This window comes from Prunus avium, chromosome 5, assembly GCF_965620075.1.
Source record: "Prunus avium chromosome 5, drPruAviu1.hap1.1, whole genome shotgun sequence".
Taxonomy (NCBI): domain Eukaryota; kingdom Viridiplantae; phylum Streptophyta; class Magnoliopsida; order Rosales; family Rosaceae; genus Prunus; species Prunus avium.
The window spans coordinates 28,897,750-28,913,344 of record NC_142288.1 but is presented as its reverse complement, the minus strand read 5'-3'; the positions used below and the strand labels follow the sequence as shown (position 1 = coordinate 28,913,344).

The window sequence follows — 15,595 nt, the reverse complement described above, 5'->3', positions numbered from 1 at the left end:
ACCCAACCTTCGGCCCAATTAAAAAGAAAAACAAATAACCATCCGATGTTCAAACAGAGCGTAGGGTTTTGCTTCTCTCTTGTGGTGGCAGTCTCTGCGTGCGCTATCGGAGAGAGTAGTCAAAGTCCGCCATGCCTACCGTCAGCGTGGGACGGGATCGTCTGTATGCAGCACTAGGAAGAACTTACAGTGAGCTCTCAGTGTTCCATTTCTAAATCTTCATCTCATCGATGTACTTATATCATCAATAAGGAATTCACTTTCGTTTGTGTTTTTGAATTGAATCTGACAGCTCAGGAAGAGTTTGAAGAAGTATGCTTCAGCTTCGGCATCGAGCTGGACGACGTCGTAAGCATTTTTTTAATTCTCCACACGTTTTATTTTATTTTTGTATTTCTCTGATGCCAAAACTTCTAATGATTAATGTGTGTTTGTAGACAACTGAGAAAGCAATTATAAGAAAAGAAAAACATTTGGACGCTGAAGTTGAAGAAGATGAAGAAGTTATTTACAAGATCGAAGTTCCCGCGAATAGGTACCTTTGCCTTTTCGTATAATTGACTAGCACTGAGAATTGTCTTAATTGCATGTTTTGTAACTTGATGTTTTATCCTACTTCATTTCATGGGTTGGTTTCAAATTTTAATATTAACATAACCCTTGAGGCCAAATATTTTAATCTCATACTGCTCTTGTCTGCTTAAGGGGTAGGCTCTGTTCAGTCTATCAAGGAGTAACTATAGGAATGAGAATAATTGCTGTATGATTTTCACATAATATAAAAAGAGTTGAACAACTTTGTTATTTGATTTACATGCAGATATGATTTACTTTGCCTTGAAGGGCTTGCTCAAGCCCTCCGTGTTTTCAGTAGGGAAGAGGAGATTCCTACATATAAGTTGGCGAACATTAGTAAGGAGTCAATGATTAAAATGCATGTAAAACCAGAGGTAGTTATATGATATGAAAAGGGTTGATGTTATTTATTTTCTGGTGATACTGTTTAGTTCATAGAGGCCCCTTTTCCACTTGCAGACATCTTCAATTCGCCCTCATGTTGTCTGTGCTGTTTTAAGAGGTGTAACCTTCACTGAAGCAAGTTATAACAGCTTTATTGATCTCCAAGACAAGCTTCATCAAAATATCTGCCGGTAATGTTTTCTGACTCATAGCTCTGATTCCCAATTTAGCTTGGCATGCTCCCAGTTGCCCCCACCTCATCTGTATTTTGTTGCTCTAAAATATTTTTTTGACAATTTTTTTCTCTTGTCTTTTTATGTTGTATTGGAGTGGCGTAGTCATATTTCTATGTAATAAATTTGAAGTAATCTATATGGTTATTTAAAGTAGATAAATGTAAGAATACCAAAAAAAAATCAGAATAGTTTGTTTAAGTGTTAGAAGGGTAAGAATAGCAAGACAAATCAGAATGAATGCATGAAGTTATGATAAGAGCTACTGCTTGTCTTTCCGCCCAAAGATTTTCTGTGGTTATTCAGTTGAAGTGCTTACATCTGACATTCATTTTATAGGCGAAGAACCCTAGTTGCCATTGGGACTCATGACTTGGATACATTACAAGCCCCTTTCACATATGAGGTGGGCTTTTGTAACATGTTCCCTTTGCTATGGTTTTGTATTTTGCATTCCTTTTTTGTTTAAGGGGTCATGTGATATTGAATTTTCTACTAATTTATGGTAGCAGTGTAGATCCTTTGCTGAAACATTCAGTTCTAGGAATGAAAAGTAGAAATTTCTGTCTTAGGCAAAGATCCCCTGATACAACATGCATGTTGATGAATTAATTTTTCATGTTTTTTCTTTGATTGCTAAATTCTACTTCATATATGTAAGACAATACTACTGTTGACTTACATTTTCTTTCCATGTTCAGGCTTTGCCACCTTCAAGTATAAATTTTGTGCCTCTGAAACAGGTAATTTTATAAGTTTTATGCTATTCTCAGTTTAGTAGTTTATATGACTATGATTTTGTAATATATATATATATATATACTCTCTCTCTCTTTCTCTCTCTCTCTCTCTCTTTTTAATAGTTTGAAGATACTTGTTAATGGCTATTGTTAGCACTAATATCATGTCGTTTTGATTTCTATATTAGGTGAAGAACTTTAGAGCTGATCAGCTCATTGAATTTTACAGAGTGAGTTCTTAACTGGGTGCTTTTTTATATTTGTTCTTCTTTCCTTTTCCTCTTTCTGGGGAAATGTTATAGTTAGTCTAGACCAAACTAGAATCAGCAATTTAGAAACCATTGCAATAATAGCCATTTCGTGCACATCCTTGTTCAGAATCTCCTTAGTTTTGTATGACCTGGTAATTATGACTCATGAATGACATTAGGAAAGTAAAGTATCTTGATCCATATTTTACCACTGTATTCTGGCAGTCAGATTTGAAACTGAAGAAGTTTTTGCACATAATAGAGAACTCGCCGGTGTTTCCTGTTTTATATGATCACAACAGGTATGATAATTTTTTTTCTCACTCATTTATTACTATATTATGGCTTTGTCTCGATGAGTGACGTTAAGTTTATTTTGGCAGAATTGTTTTGTCTTTACCCCCCATTATTAATGGTGCACATTCGGCAATCAATTTGAAGACAAAGAATGTTTTCATAGAATGTACAGCTACTGATTTAACAAAGGCCAAGATTGTTCTGAACACAATAGTAAGAAGCTGGAAGTTTGTGATGCATTTATTTGCTAGTTTTTGGTTCTCACTTATCAGTGGATGATGGTATCAACTTGTATTCTTTTAGGTAACAGCATTTTCAGCATATTGTGAAAGAAAGTTTGAGATTGAACCTGTTGAAGTGATATATTCTGATGGAACGTCATATGTCTATCCTGATTTATCAATCTACAACATGGAGGTTTCCCTATCATACGTTAATGGTACAATTGGAGTCTCTTTGGAAGCAGAAGAGGTATGTCAAGAATAAGGTTAACTGCATATTACCTATTCCTACTTTATTCTTTAATATTGCTTACTGATGTCTGGAATAAGGTTATTAATTTGCTTAGTGATAGGCTGTAAGTTAGTATTGTTATTGATTGCATGTGACTTGGTTGATATTATTTTGTACAAGTTTTACTAAAAGATTTCTGATCTAAACTAGGAACTATCATGTATGTGAGATGTAGTTGAAATATTGCAATTTTTTCCTTTTCTAATAATTCTTTATTATTATCATATAGGTTACTGATTTGTTGAATCGGATGCAATTGCGTGCTGAGCAGTCTATATCAGGCGATATCACAGTATTTGTACCTCCAACCAGAAGCGACATTCTTCATCCTTGTGATGTCATGGAGGTTCAACTAGAATTAGTCATAACAATCTTTTGGATTATAAATCAAAACTTTTGTCATGTTTCTATAATAACCCATTTTCTTTCTTGTTTAGGATGTTGCAATTGCATATGGATATAATAATATCCCAAAGCGAAGTCCTGCATCTTTGAAGCCATTAGCCTTGAATGAGCTCACTGACCATATCAAATTAGAGGTGAACAAAACTTTTTAGTTGATAAATAACAGTTTTAAGTTTTACCCTTCCATAGTTTACTTAATGAAGTGTTGTTTATTCCGACTTCTTTTATGTTGTCTCAAACTTTTGTGTTAGGTTGCAATGACTGGGTTTACAGAGGTGTTGACGTTTATATTGGGCTCGTGGAGAGAAAATTTTGCTATGTTAAATCGTAAAGATGATAAATCGAAGGTAGTGGTTGTTGGAAATCCTCGATCGTCTGATTTTGAACTTGTCCGAACCAGTCTGATGCCTGGCGTATTGAAAACTGTTGGTCACAACAAAGATCATCCAAAGCCCATAAAGGTATATGTTACAATTTTATCTTGCTTGTGCATGATTTCTTCACAACAAGTCTCTCGCTCTCTCTCTCCACCTCAAACGGATAGTCTATAATCTTGTTTGTTAAGTTTCGTATCTTTTGAAAATGTTATTTCTTATTTGATATCTTCTTTATGTTATAAGCTTACTTTTAAATTTCTTCTCACTTTACATTGTTGAAGATTTTCGAAGTGGGTGATATAGCACTATTGGATGAGAGGAAAGATGTTGGTGCGAGAAATCAACTCCAACTAGCAGCTCTTTTCTGTGGTGCTAGCTCTGGGTTTGAGGTACAATACAAAACCTGGAATACACAGTTTGGTCACCTATTTCAGAACCTAGTGATGGTTTGATGAATTTTTTTGCTTAAATGGTATAATGATATGTATTATTTCATAATTTACTAAACTGGGATGTTGGATAGTTCTATGTTAAACAAAGAGAAATAATTGCCTATTTACTTACCTTGGGTTTCCGATATGCAGTTAATTCATGGCTTGGTGGACAGGGTTATGGAAGCGATTGGTGCTGCTTTTGTTCCTATTGGTGACCATACTGGGTACTTCATACAACCTTCAGATGTGAGTATATTCTTTCATTTGCATTTTCTTTTGCTATATCTTTGGAGGTTCGTATGAATCATTCGCTCTCTGTTTACATTTACTGAAGGAACCCGAGTTTCTTCCGGGTAGGCAAGCAAGCATTATCTATAAGGGGAAGCACATTGGAACTTTTGGCATTGTGCACCCTGAGGTATGTATCATCACTTGATATTGTGCGAAGATTATAGCTACAGATTAGATGCGGCCCTAAAAATTTTGCCATTCGTGCATTACCATTCACAAGTGAAACAATGTACTTGACTGTTTTTCATGCAATCTAATTTCTCAAAATCCCAGTAATGAAATCCTTCCTCATCCACGAGTATAAAAATCAGGTGAAAACTATTGTTAAGCTCCATAGAAAGTTCCTCTCCATCAAAGGCTCTTCTAGGTTTAGGAAAACAGGACCACTGAAGGATATAATCCAAAATATGCACACTAGTGAATTTATATTGACACAGTTTTCATTCTTCTCTGGTTGGATTTCTTTATTTAATGAAACGTGGGGAGCATATTATATCATAATTACTTTAATTGTCTATTTTAATGTATTTTCAGGTGTTAAACAACTTCGACATTCCTGATCCATGCTCGTTTGTAGAACTTAACGTTGAGAGTTTGTTGTAGTGCCTATTCTAACAACAAATGTAAGATTCGTATCCAAGGTTATTCTGTTTCCCTCCCATTACTCCAACTAATTCAAGATTTTTGCTCTCCCCCTTTCTTCCACGCACTTGCACACAAGAAAAAGATCTAGTTATTATCAGCTTTACTGGTGCTCGTTTCCTTATTTTTGCCTTAAAATTGCAGGTAAATTTGTTTGCCTCGCCCAGTACCTAGTTGCAGTCATGGCTGATTAATTGCTGTAAAAGAGATAGTCATGGCTATTTTATATTGAATTGTTAAGCTACTGTTTAAGAGGAAGACGTGGTAAGTCGAAGGGGAGAGGGTAGGTGTTAAGACCTTTTGAATGGGCGCATTTGTTGGACTTTACAGGCCCAAAATGTAAAACAACTTTGACAGTCGAAAAACCAAAACTATCCCTAATATAAACTGAACTACTATCACAAAAAGGAACTGAGGGCTGAGTTGTTTCGACTTTTTCGCTTTTGACCCAGCTTCCTTTTCTTCTCTTTCTCGCCTAAGATACACACGTATTATGAAATCGGTTCATGCTGAACAATATTAATATTCCAACACAAAAAAAAAAAAATCATGTTGAACCAAAAAAGAAAAGAAAGAAGAATATCATTCACGTCGTCAATGTTTGTTTCAGCATTGCAGAAATGATATAAAGCCTAAATATTAATATGAAAAAATCATTACGACTTTTACTCTTGCTAAATTAATAGGAAGAACAAGAAGTCCATCATGATGTCAACCTCGATCTTTTTACCCCCCGATTTGTGTAATATTAAGGTGAAAGGCGTCAGATAGTTAAGTTGTTTATTGGAATCAACAAAAACAAAACAAAAGTTTTAACAGAGACGAAAGATGGCCTACATGCTTGGCAACCAAACTTGCCACCAGTGCAGAGGGAATGCCATTCCGATTCCTGAATGGCCTAGATGCTTGGCAACCAAACTTGCCACCAGTGCAGAGGGAATGCCATTCCGATTCCTCAAGGGTTTGGATATCGACCCCATAACCGGCATAGTTTATTTCACAGATGCCAGTTCCATCTATGAGCAAAGGTACACATCAACATTCTAAAATATGTATAAGGATGTACAAAGCGCCAAGAGTTACAATAGGAAAGAATTCCTATAATAAGACCTAAAAATAAATTTGTACGGCCTTGTTATATCCAACTTGAGATATTTAGTCAAATACCCATTTTAAGCACAAAAATTATAAATAAACCCTACATCATTTAATTTCTATAAACAAACCCAAAAAATGACAATTGGCCCTATTGAATTTAATTTTGATTATTAAATTACTCTGATGCCCTATTGAGTGTTTTGGGCTTTTTTATATGTTTTGGGGTTGGGTTTGTTTTAAGCAATCAATGACAATTTTGTCATTTAAAATGAGTTAAAAGCCTTTTTGTTATGTTGTAAATGGGCTTTGGGTGTGTTTATAAAGTCCATTTCATATAGGATATTTTTATAATTTGAGCTCTTATATTGGGTAAATCTCCCTTGTTAAAATGGCATGTAAATTAACACATTACAATAATATCAAACAAATCATGCAAGGGGGTTGTATCTCAAATAATTAAGAACATGCACCCGAGGTCATAAGTTCGATTTCCCTTTTATCTATGAATTGACCTCAATGAATCAATGCCACCTCTCCTTCACCACATTTGTTTTGTCTCTATGTGAATTATGAACATATTTTTCCTCCAATTTTCCCCGTAACGTCTAAATCCGCAACATTTCATCCAATTTGCCTTTAAATATGAGGTCAAAATTGTCATTTCGTACATTAAAAATATATCAATACAGAAAAATAAAATAAAAAACTTTAAAAAATTGAAATATATATTCTCTCTCTCTCTCTGTAGGGGGTAGGTTGCAGGCTGAGTTTTGTGGGGGTGGGAGCATGGATCTGTTGTCACCGCTGGGGAGGGAAGGGATGCGTCTAGGAAAAAAATATGAGTTAAATCAAAAGTTAGGTATAAGTTCAGGAGGCAAATCAAGAGTTAAGCCTAGAAAATACAAATGTGAAAGAAAAAAAGTAAGTAAACAAGAGAATCAGTCAGATGATCTGGTCCATGTTTGACAAAATTGTCCCTTTGCAAAAACCACAACCTCAACAGTAGTCACGTGGAAGACAAAGAGAGAAGCAAATCGGGATGTGATCACCACAAAAAGGACAAGCAGCAAGAATAATACATGGGCCTCACCCTTGTCTCTCTCTCTCTCTCTTCCACCGGGAAACAACCAAAAATCATGCTCAAAAGCATTGGGGGCAAGGTGTGCCCAAACCACCTGGATTTTAACTCTCAAGTTCGTTTTGTTCTTGCCCTTACCAATCATGGATGGTCCACCACACGAGTTGTCAAATTTTCGCTTCTTTTATTTTGGCCACAAAGTGAGTAAATTACAAATTCAGATCTTAAGTTAAGCCCCAAAAAATCAAAATTTGAAATGATAAACGAGGTACAGGATAAATTGTCTGGTTAACTAGAGAAGCAAGTTTAGATTTTGAAAAGCTGATTGTAACAAATGTCATTTCAAAAAAGTTATTACAGAAGTAACGTATGGAGGGAGGATATATGTCTGATTGATCGCTATAATTTTCACCCCTCCAATCCAAACTTCACCTTGAAAAAGCAGGAAGCAGGAAGCAGCAGAGCAATAAATGAGGCAAGTAGATAGATAGATGGTTTTTCACTCATTCTTTTTTTCTGATCCAGCTTGATATGAAATTCAATCTTTACGGCAACCAACCAACATCAACATGCATAAATATTAGTCTTATTATATGACTAGGTCTAGGTAGGTAGCAAAGCAAAGCAAGCTGGATTGCATATTGTTTGTGATAAGGGAAGGCAGAGAGGGCAGTGTCCTTCCTTATCCTTCCTGTTGTTGTAGGGAAGGGAAGGGAAGGGAAGGGAAGGGAAGGGATATAGAAGCAAATAATTGAGTTTGTAATAGGACCCGTGTTCTTCCTTCACCCAATAACACGACAGACATAACAAAACCTTGCTTTGAGGAGGAGACACACATGCACATCATCAAATTGGTGGACTGTACTGGACACAAGCAGCAGCAGACACAGATATTTGACAACTTCCTATCTATCTTATTCTCATTCTCATTCTCAACTCATATCATATATATTATCTAGAAAAAGAAAACCCTAAACTCCAGTTGGGTTGGGTGGTTTGCATTTTACAGGTAAATATGTGAAAGCTAAATGAGGTAGTGAAGAGGTCTTATTGTGTCCTATTCAAAGACAGACAGGGGTGGTCTTGCTTATCTTATAATAATTCATGCATTCATTCATTCTCTTTCTCTTTCTCTCTAGTTGTTTTTGTTTTTGTATCCTCCTCTCTTTCCTCCTCAAGTCTTGAAGTCCCGGTCTGTCTTTTGCGCATTTAAGGCATCCATACCTTCCTTCTCTTAATAATGACATATGCAGAGAGAAATAAAGATGATTGATTGATCTGATTGATTGATCTTATGAAACCAAATGACCCAGTGAACAACCAACCAACCATGTCCTTTCAAATTCAAGAAACCTTTGGTATGTATGGAGGAGGCTTTTTGTTTTGCTTGATAGGTTTCACTTTCATTGACAGCTTCTAGCTGTCTCTCTGCTCAGCAGAAAAAGTCAGAGAATTAATGGGTATATTTAGATTTCCAGGGGGTGTGGTACTGAGAGTTATTGCAGCTTCCTTCTTACTTAGCCTATTAAAGACACAGATTGTGGGTTTTGTTTTGTGGTGTAGCTTTCAAATGTAATGTGAGACATAGCTGCATTTGTTTTCTTGTTTGTTTGAGCAGTAATTTAGCTTCTCTCTTTTCCTATTTAAGAATTCTTCTATACTTTTGTTAATATCCCCTGCTTCTTTATTAATATTCTCATCAGCTTCCCTTGTTCTTTCAGTCTAGTAATATCATATGGAGTCTTCCAAAGTCTTCGGAGGTGCAGAAGAATGTCACAGCAGTGAATCAGGGTGGACAATGTACATTGGCTCCTGCATAGATGGTGAAAATGAAGATGGCACTAGCATGACCCATGAAAACAGTGAAGATGATGGAGAAAATGATGGTCATAAGGATGACCACAGTGATGATTCTATGGTTTCTGATGCTTCCTCTGGCCCAAGCCATCACCACCATGGAGGAGAGAGATCCAGAGGTCATGGCTTGGCTGTTGACAAAAAGGCCCAGAAGAAACCAAAGGAGAAGCAGCAACCTAGAGCTGGAAGGAGAAAGGAAGAGAAGAAAGACAAGGCTTTATTGACTCATGCCAAGAAACGCTAAGGCTTACTTGACTAGCTTCAGGCAGGTTGATCAGAAGAATGGCTTTGGAAACAGCAGCAGATTAAATTATATAGATGTTTTGATGTTCTTCATCTGCTAATTATTATTATTTTGTAGGTAGAGGTAGGTAGCAACGGGGTTAGCTGAATTGTATCTCTTTTAATGTAAGGATAATATATATATAATATATTCAAGAAATTAATATAATTGTTGAGTAACTAGCTAGAATGTGCTTGAGTCTTCGAGTTAGTCCTGCCTGGTAACAAATATTCTTTTATTATAAATAAAAAATCTAGTTTGAATCCATAGTCTGCTTGTGCCCCAAATCAGTTGTATGAATCCATATGTTCATTCAATTGGATGTAATCTTTGTTATTAATGCTTAGGTTCGAGTTTTGTAGTCAACAATCTCTCATGGTGGGTAATATGTAAAAATAAAAAATGAGGCTAAAATCCCCTCTGTAAGTTCTCAAAAGACCTTGGTATGCCTGATGGAGATGAATTCTCAAAAGACCTTGGTATGCCTAACGGAGATAGAGTAGCCTCCCCTCAACTTAAACCTTTCTTCATTGAAAAAAAAAAAAAAACAGAAGGAAAAGGAAAGAGTCTTTGTATGCACAAATGATTATTTTTTCTTCTTTTAAAAGAATCTAAAATAGTGAACAAAGAGTGTTCCATCACCAGGCCCAAAATCATAAGACTCTGGGCCTTCACACCCTTCTTGCCAAAATTTCAATATTTTTTTTGGGCCTAAAGTTCATGGTTTTATTTATTGGGTTTTCATAGGATGCATAACAAGATAAAATACATTTGACGAAACACTAGCGAGGTAGAGCTGCCACTGATTTCAAAGACAACTCGATTAAACTTAGCAACTCTGAAATATCAAGCAACCATTCTCTTTATTTGTTTTTCCAAAAAGCTACAAAATTCTTTAAAAAATAATCAAATATTTTTTTATACATAGTAGTTCTTACAATTTTCTCAATCAACGGATATATAAAAATAACAGAAAGAGAAAATAAATAAATAAAAGCCCGCGAGGATATGACACGTCGTCTACAAGGCAAAAATGGTGACGTGGATAAAATATAACCTTTGCCATCCGCCTCTTCCTCTTCTCCTTGGCTTGTACTTACAATTTACAACGCTCCTTTGTCTGTTGTGTTCCCTGGGAGAGAGAGAGGCTTTACGAACAGAGCGAGGAATGTCGAAGCTCATTCTGCTTCACACTTCTCACCATCTCACCCCAATCCACCGCCGTGTCCTAAACGCCGTCGTTTTGACTCCTCTTTCCAAGCCTCTCCTCACTCCCTTCTCTCTCTCAGGTCTCCACCCCCAATGCCTCCGCTCTTCATTCTCTCCCCCTCTTTCTCTGCGAAGCCTCTCGGCTCGCGCCTTCGACTCCTCGTCGTCGTCGTCGTCCTCGACCAAAGAAGAAGAATTGAAGCAAATCGATGGCGAGTCTGGGCCTCAGGGTAAGGTTAACAGTGAGAGTGTCAATACAGGCACACCAGACAAGGACTATCCCACTGGCGAGTTTCAGTTTCAAAAGATGAGCTCTTGGAAGAGCTTCGTCGTCAAGCTTCGCATGCTCATTGCCCTCCCTTGGGAGCGTGTCAAAAAAGGCAGCGTCTTGACCATCAAATTGCGAGGCCAGGTTTTCTTTTTCACATTTCTACTTTGTGAGTGTGTTTGGCAATTTGGGATTGGAGCTTTTTCTTTTTTGGTTTATTTATTTTATTATTGGTTCAGGTATCTGATCAGCTAAAGAGTCGATTCTCCAGTGGACTATCGCTACCTCAAATTTGTGAGAACTTGGTCAAAGCAGCGTATGATCCTCGAATTACTGGTGTCTATCTCCAAATTGAGAGCTTGAATTGTGGTTGGGGGAAAGTCGAAGAAATTCGAAGGCATATATTGGATTTCAAGAAATCAGGTGAATATTTTCAGAATTGTGATTATGTTATGTCTTATAAACCTGCTCTGATACCATGAAGGAAGTTGAGGTTCCACCCCAAAACCAATTGGCAATGGGGGGAGTAGCCCAACTCCTTATAAACCCAGGCTTGGTCCCTTAACTTTTCAATGTGGGACAAATACTCTCAACAATATCTGTACCTGATTTCTTCACTCTTGCAGGAAAATTCATTTTGGCCTATGTACCTGCTTGTGGAGAGAAAGAGTATTACCTTGCTTCTGCATGCCAAGAGATATATGCCCCTCCAAGTGCTTATTTTTCTTTATTTGGTCTCACAGTTCAGGCCTCATTCGTAAGAGGTCAGTTCCTTTCACTAAGATCCGTAATTTATATTTGCAAGAATTCCCTTTTGACGAGTAACATACCAACACTGCTGCAACTGTGAATATAATAATGGTCTTGATGATTTGATCATACAGATTCTTGGTTTCGTAGATGCTTGTAAGTTAGAGATACTTGTTACCTTTTCCTGTTTAGCCTCACCTGTGCTGTACTTATGGCGCAAGTCATTCATTAGCTCATGTTGTGTGGCATTCGTATTTTCTTTCAGGTGTTCTTGAAAACGTTGGAATTGAGCCACAAGTGGAAAGGATTGGTAAATACAAAAGTGCCGGCGATCAACTTGCACGCAAAACTATGTCTGAAGAAAATTGTGAGATGCTGACTGCACTGCTTGATAATATATACGGGAATTGGCTGGATGTAATTTCTTCTACAAGAGGTGCTTTGAGATTTGAGATTTGACCAATCTTCAAGTCTTTAAAGAACTTATGAACTTCTGAAAATTTTCTACAGGAAAGAAAAGAGAAGACATAGAGAATTTTATTAATGAAGGAGTGTACCAAGTAGAAAAATTTAAAGAAGAGGGCTGGATCACAAACATACACTATGATGATGAGGTATGGAATTCTGGTTCCTATTTGCTTTGGGTTAGTGTTTGATGCATGTGAAGAAAGAAAATTTAGATGCATGGAGAGTAAGAACGCTGTTTCAATGTGTTTCAGATCCAGATTTTAAACTTATATTTAAAGAAAGTTGAGAGAGTTTTCTTTTTCTAAATTTCAATTTCCATCCATGTTCAAGTTTGTCTTAGTATTTTTAAGTTCTAGGGCATGGTAACTACCTAGTCTTATTTATTTATGATATGAAAAGATACATACTGTATTGCTCTCACAGTGTAATATCTTGTGATGTGTTAATCCTAATTATTTTGTTGACCCCATTTTGATACGAAAGTCATCCATATGGTGAGCGATTTGTGTCTGTAAAACATTATTCATCATTATGATAGTTTGCTGGTAACTTTTTAAATAATATGTATCCCTCGCAGGTTATTTCACTGTTGAAGGAAAGACTTGGAGTACAAAAAGAAAAAGTTCTTCCTATGGTTGATTACAGGTAGTCAACTTTCTTATAGGTGGCATTCATTTATTACGATGTGATGTCCACTCTATTCTCTGTATGCGTATATAACTATCCCATCCTCCCTCTTTTTCATTATTACGACAGGAAATACTCTAAGGTTCGACAATCGACTGTTGGCTTATCAGGCAGCAAAGACAAGATAGCCATAATTAGAGCCTCAGGCAGCATTAGTCGTGTACGGGGCTCTTTTAGTCTTCCTGGTTCGGGTATTATTGGGGAACAGTTCATTGAGAAGATTCGTAGTGTGAGAGGTATTATATGTCTTAAATAAGTTCATTCTTAATGTGAAACTTTCAGCACTGGTTATTTGCATATGTTTTTCTGTTTTAATTTTTGTACCTCTGTCATGTGATACTCTTTTACCCATTCCAGAATCAAAAAAGTATAAGGCCGCTATCATCCGAATTGACAGCCCTGGAGGTGATGCCCTTGCTTCTGATTTGTAAGTGCTAGTATGTATTAGCTGAGTTTTGTGTGCAACAAATCCATTATCACAACTTGGAATATTGCCAACTAGTGTAGCATTTGTAGTAAGTGGGGTAATGTCCTGAGCATCTAAATGAGTAGGGAAGTTTTCGTACACATGATTTAGATCTGGGTGCCAGAGCAGCAGTAAGGGATTCATTCTTCCGTTTATCTGAATATTTAGTATGCTTATAATGAATGAGCTTGATGTAGAAGATAGATCTCCTGTCAATATGATATCAGTAAACTGAAGCCTTTCCGTGTGACATGTTTGGGTGCATGAGGTGTTGAAGTTATTGTTGTTTTAGCTGCATAAAACTCTAAGATGTTGGAATTTGTCCCCGTAAAAGTTGATATGTTGGCAAGTACTCTTGTACAGAAGAAAATATGTGATTGTGCGTTTATGTGTGCACACAATTAACTAGTTACCCTGATGTGTTTGTGGTGTGCAGAATGTGGAGGGAAATCAGACTTTTGGCTGCATCAAAACCTGTCATTGCATCAATGTCTGATGTGGCAGCAAGTGGAGGATACTATATGGCAATGGCAGCAGACACCATTGTTGCAGAAAATCTAACCTTGACTGGTTCCATTGGGGTTGTGACAGGTGAATTTGGTTGTACATAATTATAAATTATAAAAAGTATATTCATGTTGGTCAAATGCGCATAGATAGCCACAAATCTAAATGCGCAGCAAATATTTGTTATAATTGTGGGATCTTTTTTTATCTATCTATTTTCAGTTTAACAAGTTTATAATCCTTTTGTTGGTATGCAGAAAGAAATTTGGATTATGTTAGCTGTTGTAAGTTAGTATATGAATCTTTGTTTGTAGGGAAGTTTAACTTGGGAAAACTGTATGAGAAGATTGGCTTCAACAAGGAAATCATATCAAGGGGAAAATATGCAGAGCTTCTTGCAGCTGAACAACGATCCTTCAGGTAAACAAATTTGTTGCACTCTTAGGTGTATGTAATAATCTCCTATATTCGTACAAATGGAAAAAGTTTCAACTTTTCCTTTTCGTCCCTAGTACAGACCAGAAGAAGCTGAACTCTTTGCTAAATCTGCACAGAATGCATATAAGCAATTTCGAGACAAGGCAGCTTTTTCCAGATCAATGACTGTATGCTGGTCAATTCAACCTTCGTTTTGGTTTCAGTCGCTTTCTTTTCACTCCTGTTACCTTGAAATCTAAAGATGTCCTATTTATTTGCGGTGCCAGGTAGATAAAATGGAGGAGGTTGCACAAGGGAGAGTTTGGGCTGGTAAGGATGCAGCTTCACGGGGTTTAGTTGATGCTATTGGTGGACTTTCTCGGGCCGTCGCAATAGCAAAACTCAAGGCAAATATTCCCCAAGACAGACAGGTATGGTTATAAGAAAATCTCTTCTTATTTCATGGGTTATGAATATAAATTAGTGTTACTAATATATGCAGAGCAAGTTAACTCCATATTTATTAAAAACTACTTTATTTGAGTGTGTTATGACCTTCTCTACATATTATTTATGTGTATTGCAAAATGTAATATGTTTGTGTATACCCGTTACTATGTCTCTGTAAGTTGTTCTCTAATGGTGCAAGGTTACACTCGTGGAGCTCGCAAGACCGTCCCCTACACTGCCAGAAATTTTAAGTGGCATAGGGAGCAGTTTGGTTGGAGTGGATAGAACAATGAAGGAATTGCTGCAGGACTTGACATTTGGTGATGGAGGAGTTCAAGCCCGGATGGAGGGAATCATGTTTCAAAGGCTAGAGGGAGCTTCTCAGGCTAACCCCATCTTCTCTTTGCTGAAAGATTACCTCAGTTCCCTCTAACCATGTTGTTAGCTATCCCTTTTTTTTCTGGGACGGCTAAGTTTGCATGCATGCTCGAGTGTTGTAGCCATAGAAGATTCAAAAGAAAAGAAGAAAAGAAAAATGTAGTATATTGTATTTACTGATCATTATTATATATAAAAGTTATAACGGATTTATACATACAAGTTTACTCTGCATCAATATATTAATTAAAGAAATAAGAATGTTGTTGATTGGCTTCGCTAGAATGTGCTTGGTTGCCACCAGAACACGGCAAGTTGGCCCCCCTCTTGGTGGCCCCTGCATTTGCATGATCCTGAAGACAACATTAACAAACTAAAGATTAGTGATCTGTGGATCAATGACGCAGCTGATATGAACGAAGGCTCGCCTATTGAATAATATATATTGTATAAGGTGAAATAAGTTTAAAAAGAAAATTTAATTAAAATCAGCTTACTTCTTTTGAGGGCACATAAACAAACAAATGGAATTTCAG

The 15,595-nt window shown here is 36.8% G+C and overlaps 2 protein-coding genes across 4 annotated transcripts; both read left to right on the top strand.

Moving 5' to 3' along the window:
* Positions 1-36: 36 nt before the first annotated feature.
* Positions 37-5,550, top strand: LOC110753398 (phenylalanine--tRNA ligase beta subunit, cytoplasmic). 2 transcript variants are annotated; one of them, XM_021954303.2, is made up of 19 exons: positions 37-189; positions 293-348; positions 438-535; positions 821-950; positions 1,036-1,151; positions 1,533-1,599; positions 1,895-1,936; positions 2,122-2,163; positions 2,410-2,486; positions 2,568-2,694; positions 2,785-2,952; positions 3,224-3,340; positions 3,432-3,533; positions 3,651-3,860; positions 4,058-4,165; positions 4,361-4,456; positions 4,545-4,628; positions 5,036-5,124; positions 5,288-5,550. In XM_021954303.2, the coding sequence occupies exons 1-18, from the start codon at positions 132-134 to the stop codon at positions 5,102-5,104; spliced, it is 1,767 nt and encodes a 588-aa protein (XP_021809995.2). In that variant the 5' UTR covers positions 37-131; the 3' UTR covers positions 5,105-5,124; positions 5,288-5,550. The 2 variants fall into 2 exon arrangements, with proteins under 2 accessions (XP_021809995.2, XP_088109584.1); XM_088253458.1 differs by having other exon boundaries at positions 5,036-5,142.
* Positions 5,551-10,542: 4,992 nt separating this feature from the next.
* On the top strand, positions 10,543-15,281 carry SPPA (signal peptide peptidase). 2 transcript variants are annotated; one of them, XM_021954301.2, is made up of 13 exons: positions 10,543-11,080; positions 11,176-11,359; positions 11,563-11,700; positions 11,952-12,122; positions 12,197-12,300; positions 12,732-12,799; positions 12,911-13,077; positions 13,199-13,268; positions 13,744-13,898; positions 14,129-14,234; positions 14,332-14,419; positions 14,519-14,662; positions 14,881-15,281. In XM_021954301.2, the coding sequence occupies exons 1-13, from the start codon at positions 10,628-10,630 to the stop codon at positions 15,112-15,114; spliced, it is 2,082 nt and encodes a 693-aa protein (XP_021809993.2). In that variant the 5' UTR covers positions 10,543-10,627; the 3' UTR covers positions 15,115-15,281. The 2 variants fall into 2 exon arrangements, with proteins under 2 accessions (XP_021809993.2, XP_021809994.2); XM_021954302.2 differs by lacking the exon at positions 14,881-15,281 and having other exon boundaries at positions 14,332-14,427; positions 14,519-14,660.
* Positions 15,282-15,595: the final 314 nt, after the last annotated feature.

Excerpts from the sequence above, each read along its gene's own strand:
- SPPA (XM_021954301.2), top strand. The coding sequence starts at position 10,628 with ATGTCGAAGCTCATTCTGCTTCACACTTCTCACCATCTCACCCCAATC. Across the intron at positions 13,269-13,743 it reads GATGCCCTTGCTTCTGATTT|AATGTGGAGGGAAATCAGAC; the intron begins GTAAGTGCTAGT and ends TGTGGTGTGCAG. Across the intron at positions 14,235-14,331 it reads GCTGAACAACGATCCTTCAG|ACCAGAAGAAGCTGAACTCT; the intron begins GTAAACAAATTT and ends TCCCTAGTACAG.
- LOC110753398 (XM_021954303.2), top strand. The coding sequence starts at position 132 with ATGCCTACCGTCAGCGTGGGACGGGATCGTCTGTATGCAGCACTAGGA. Across the intron at positions 1,600-1,894 it reads AAGCCCCTTTCACATATGAG|GCTTTGCCACCTTCAAGTAT; the intron begins GTGGGCTTTTGT and ends TTCCATGTTCAG. Across the intron at positions 2,487-2,567 it reads GTTTTATATGATCACAACAG|AATTGTTTTGTCTTTACCCC; the intron begins GTATGATAATTT and ends TTATTTTGGCAG.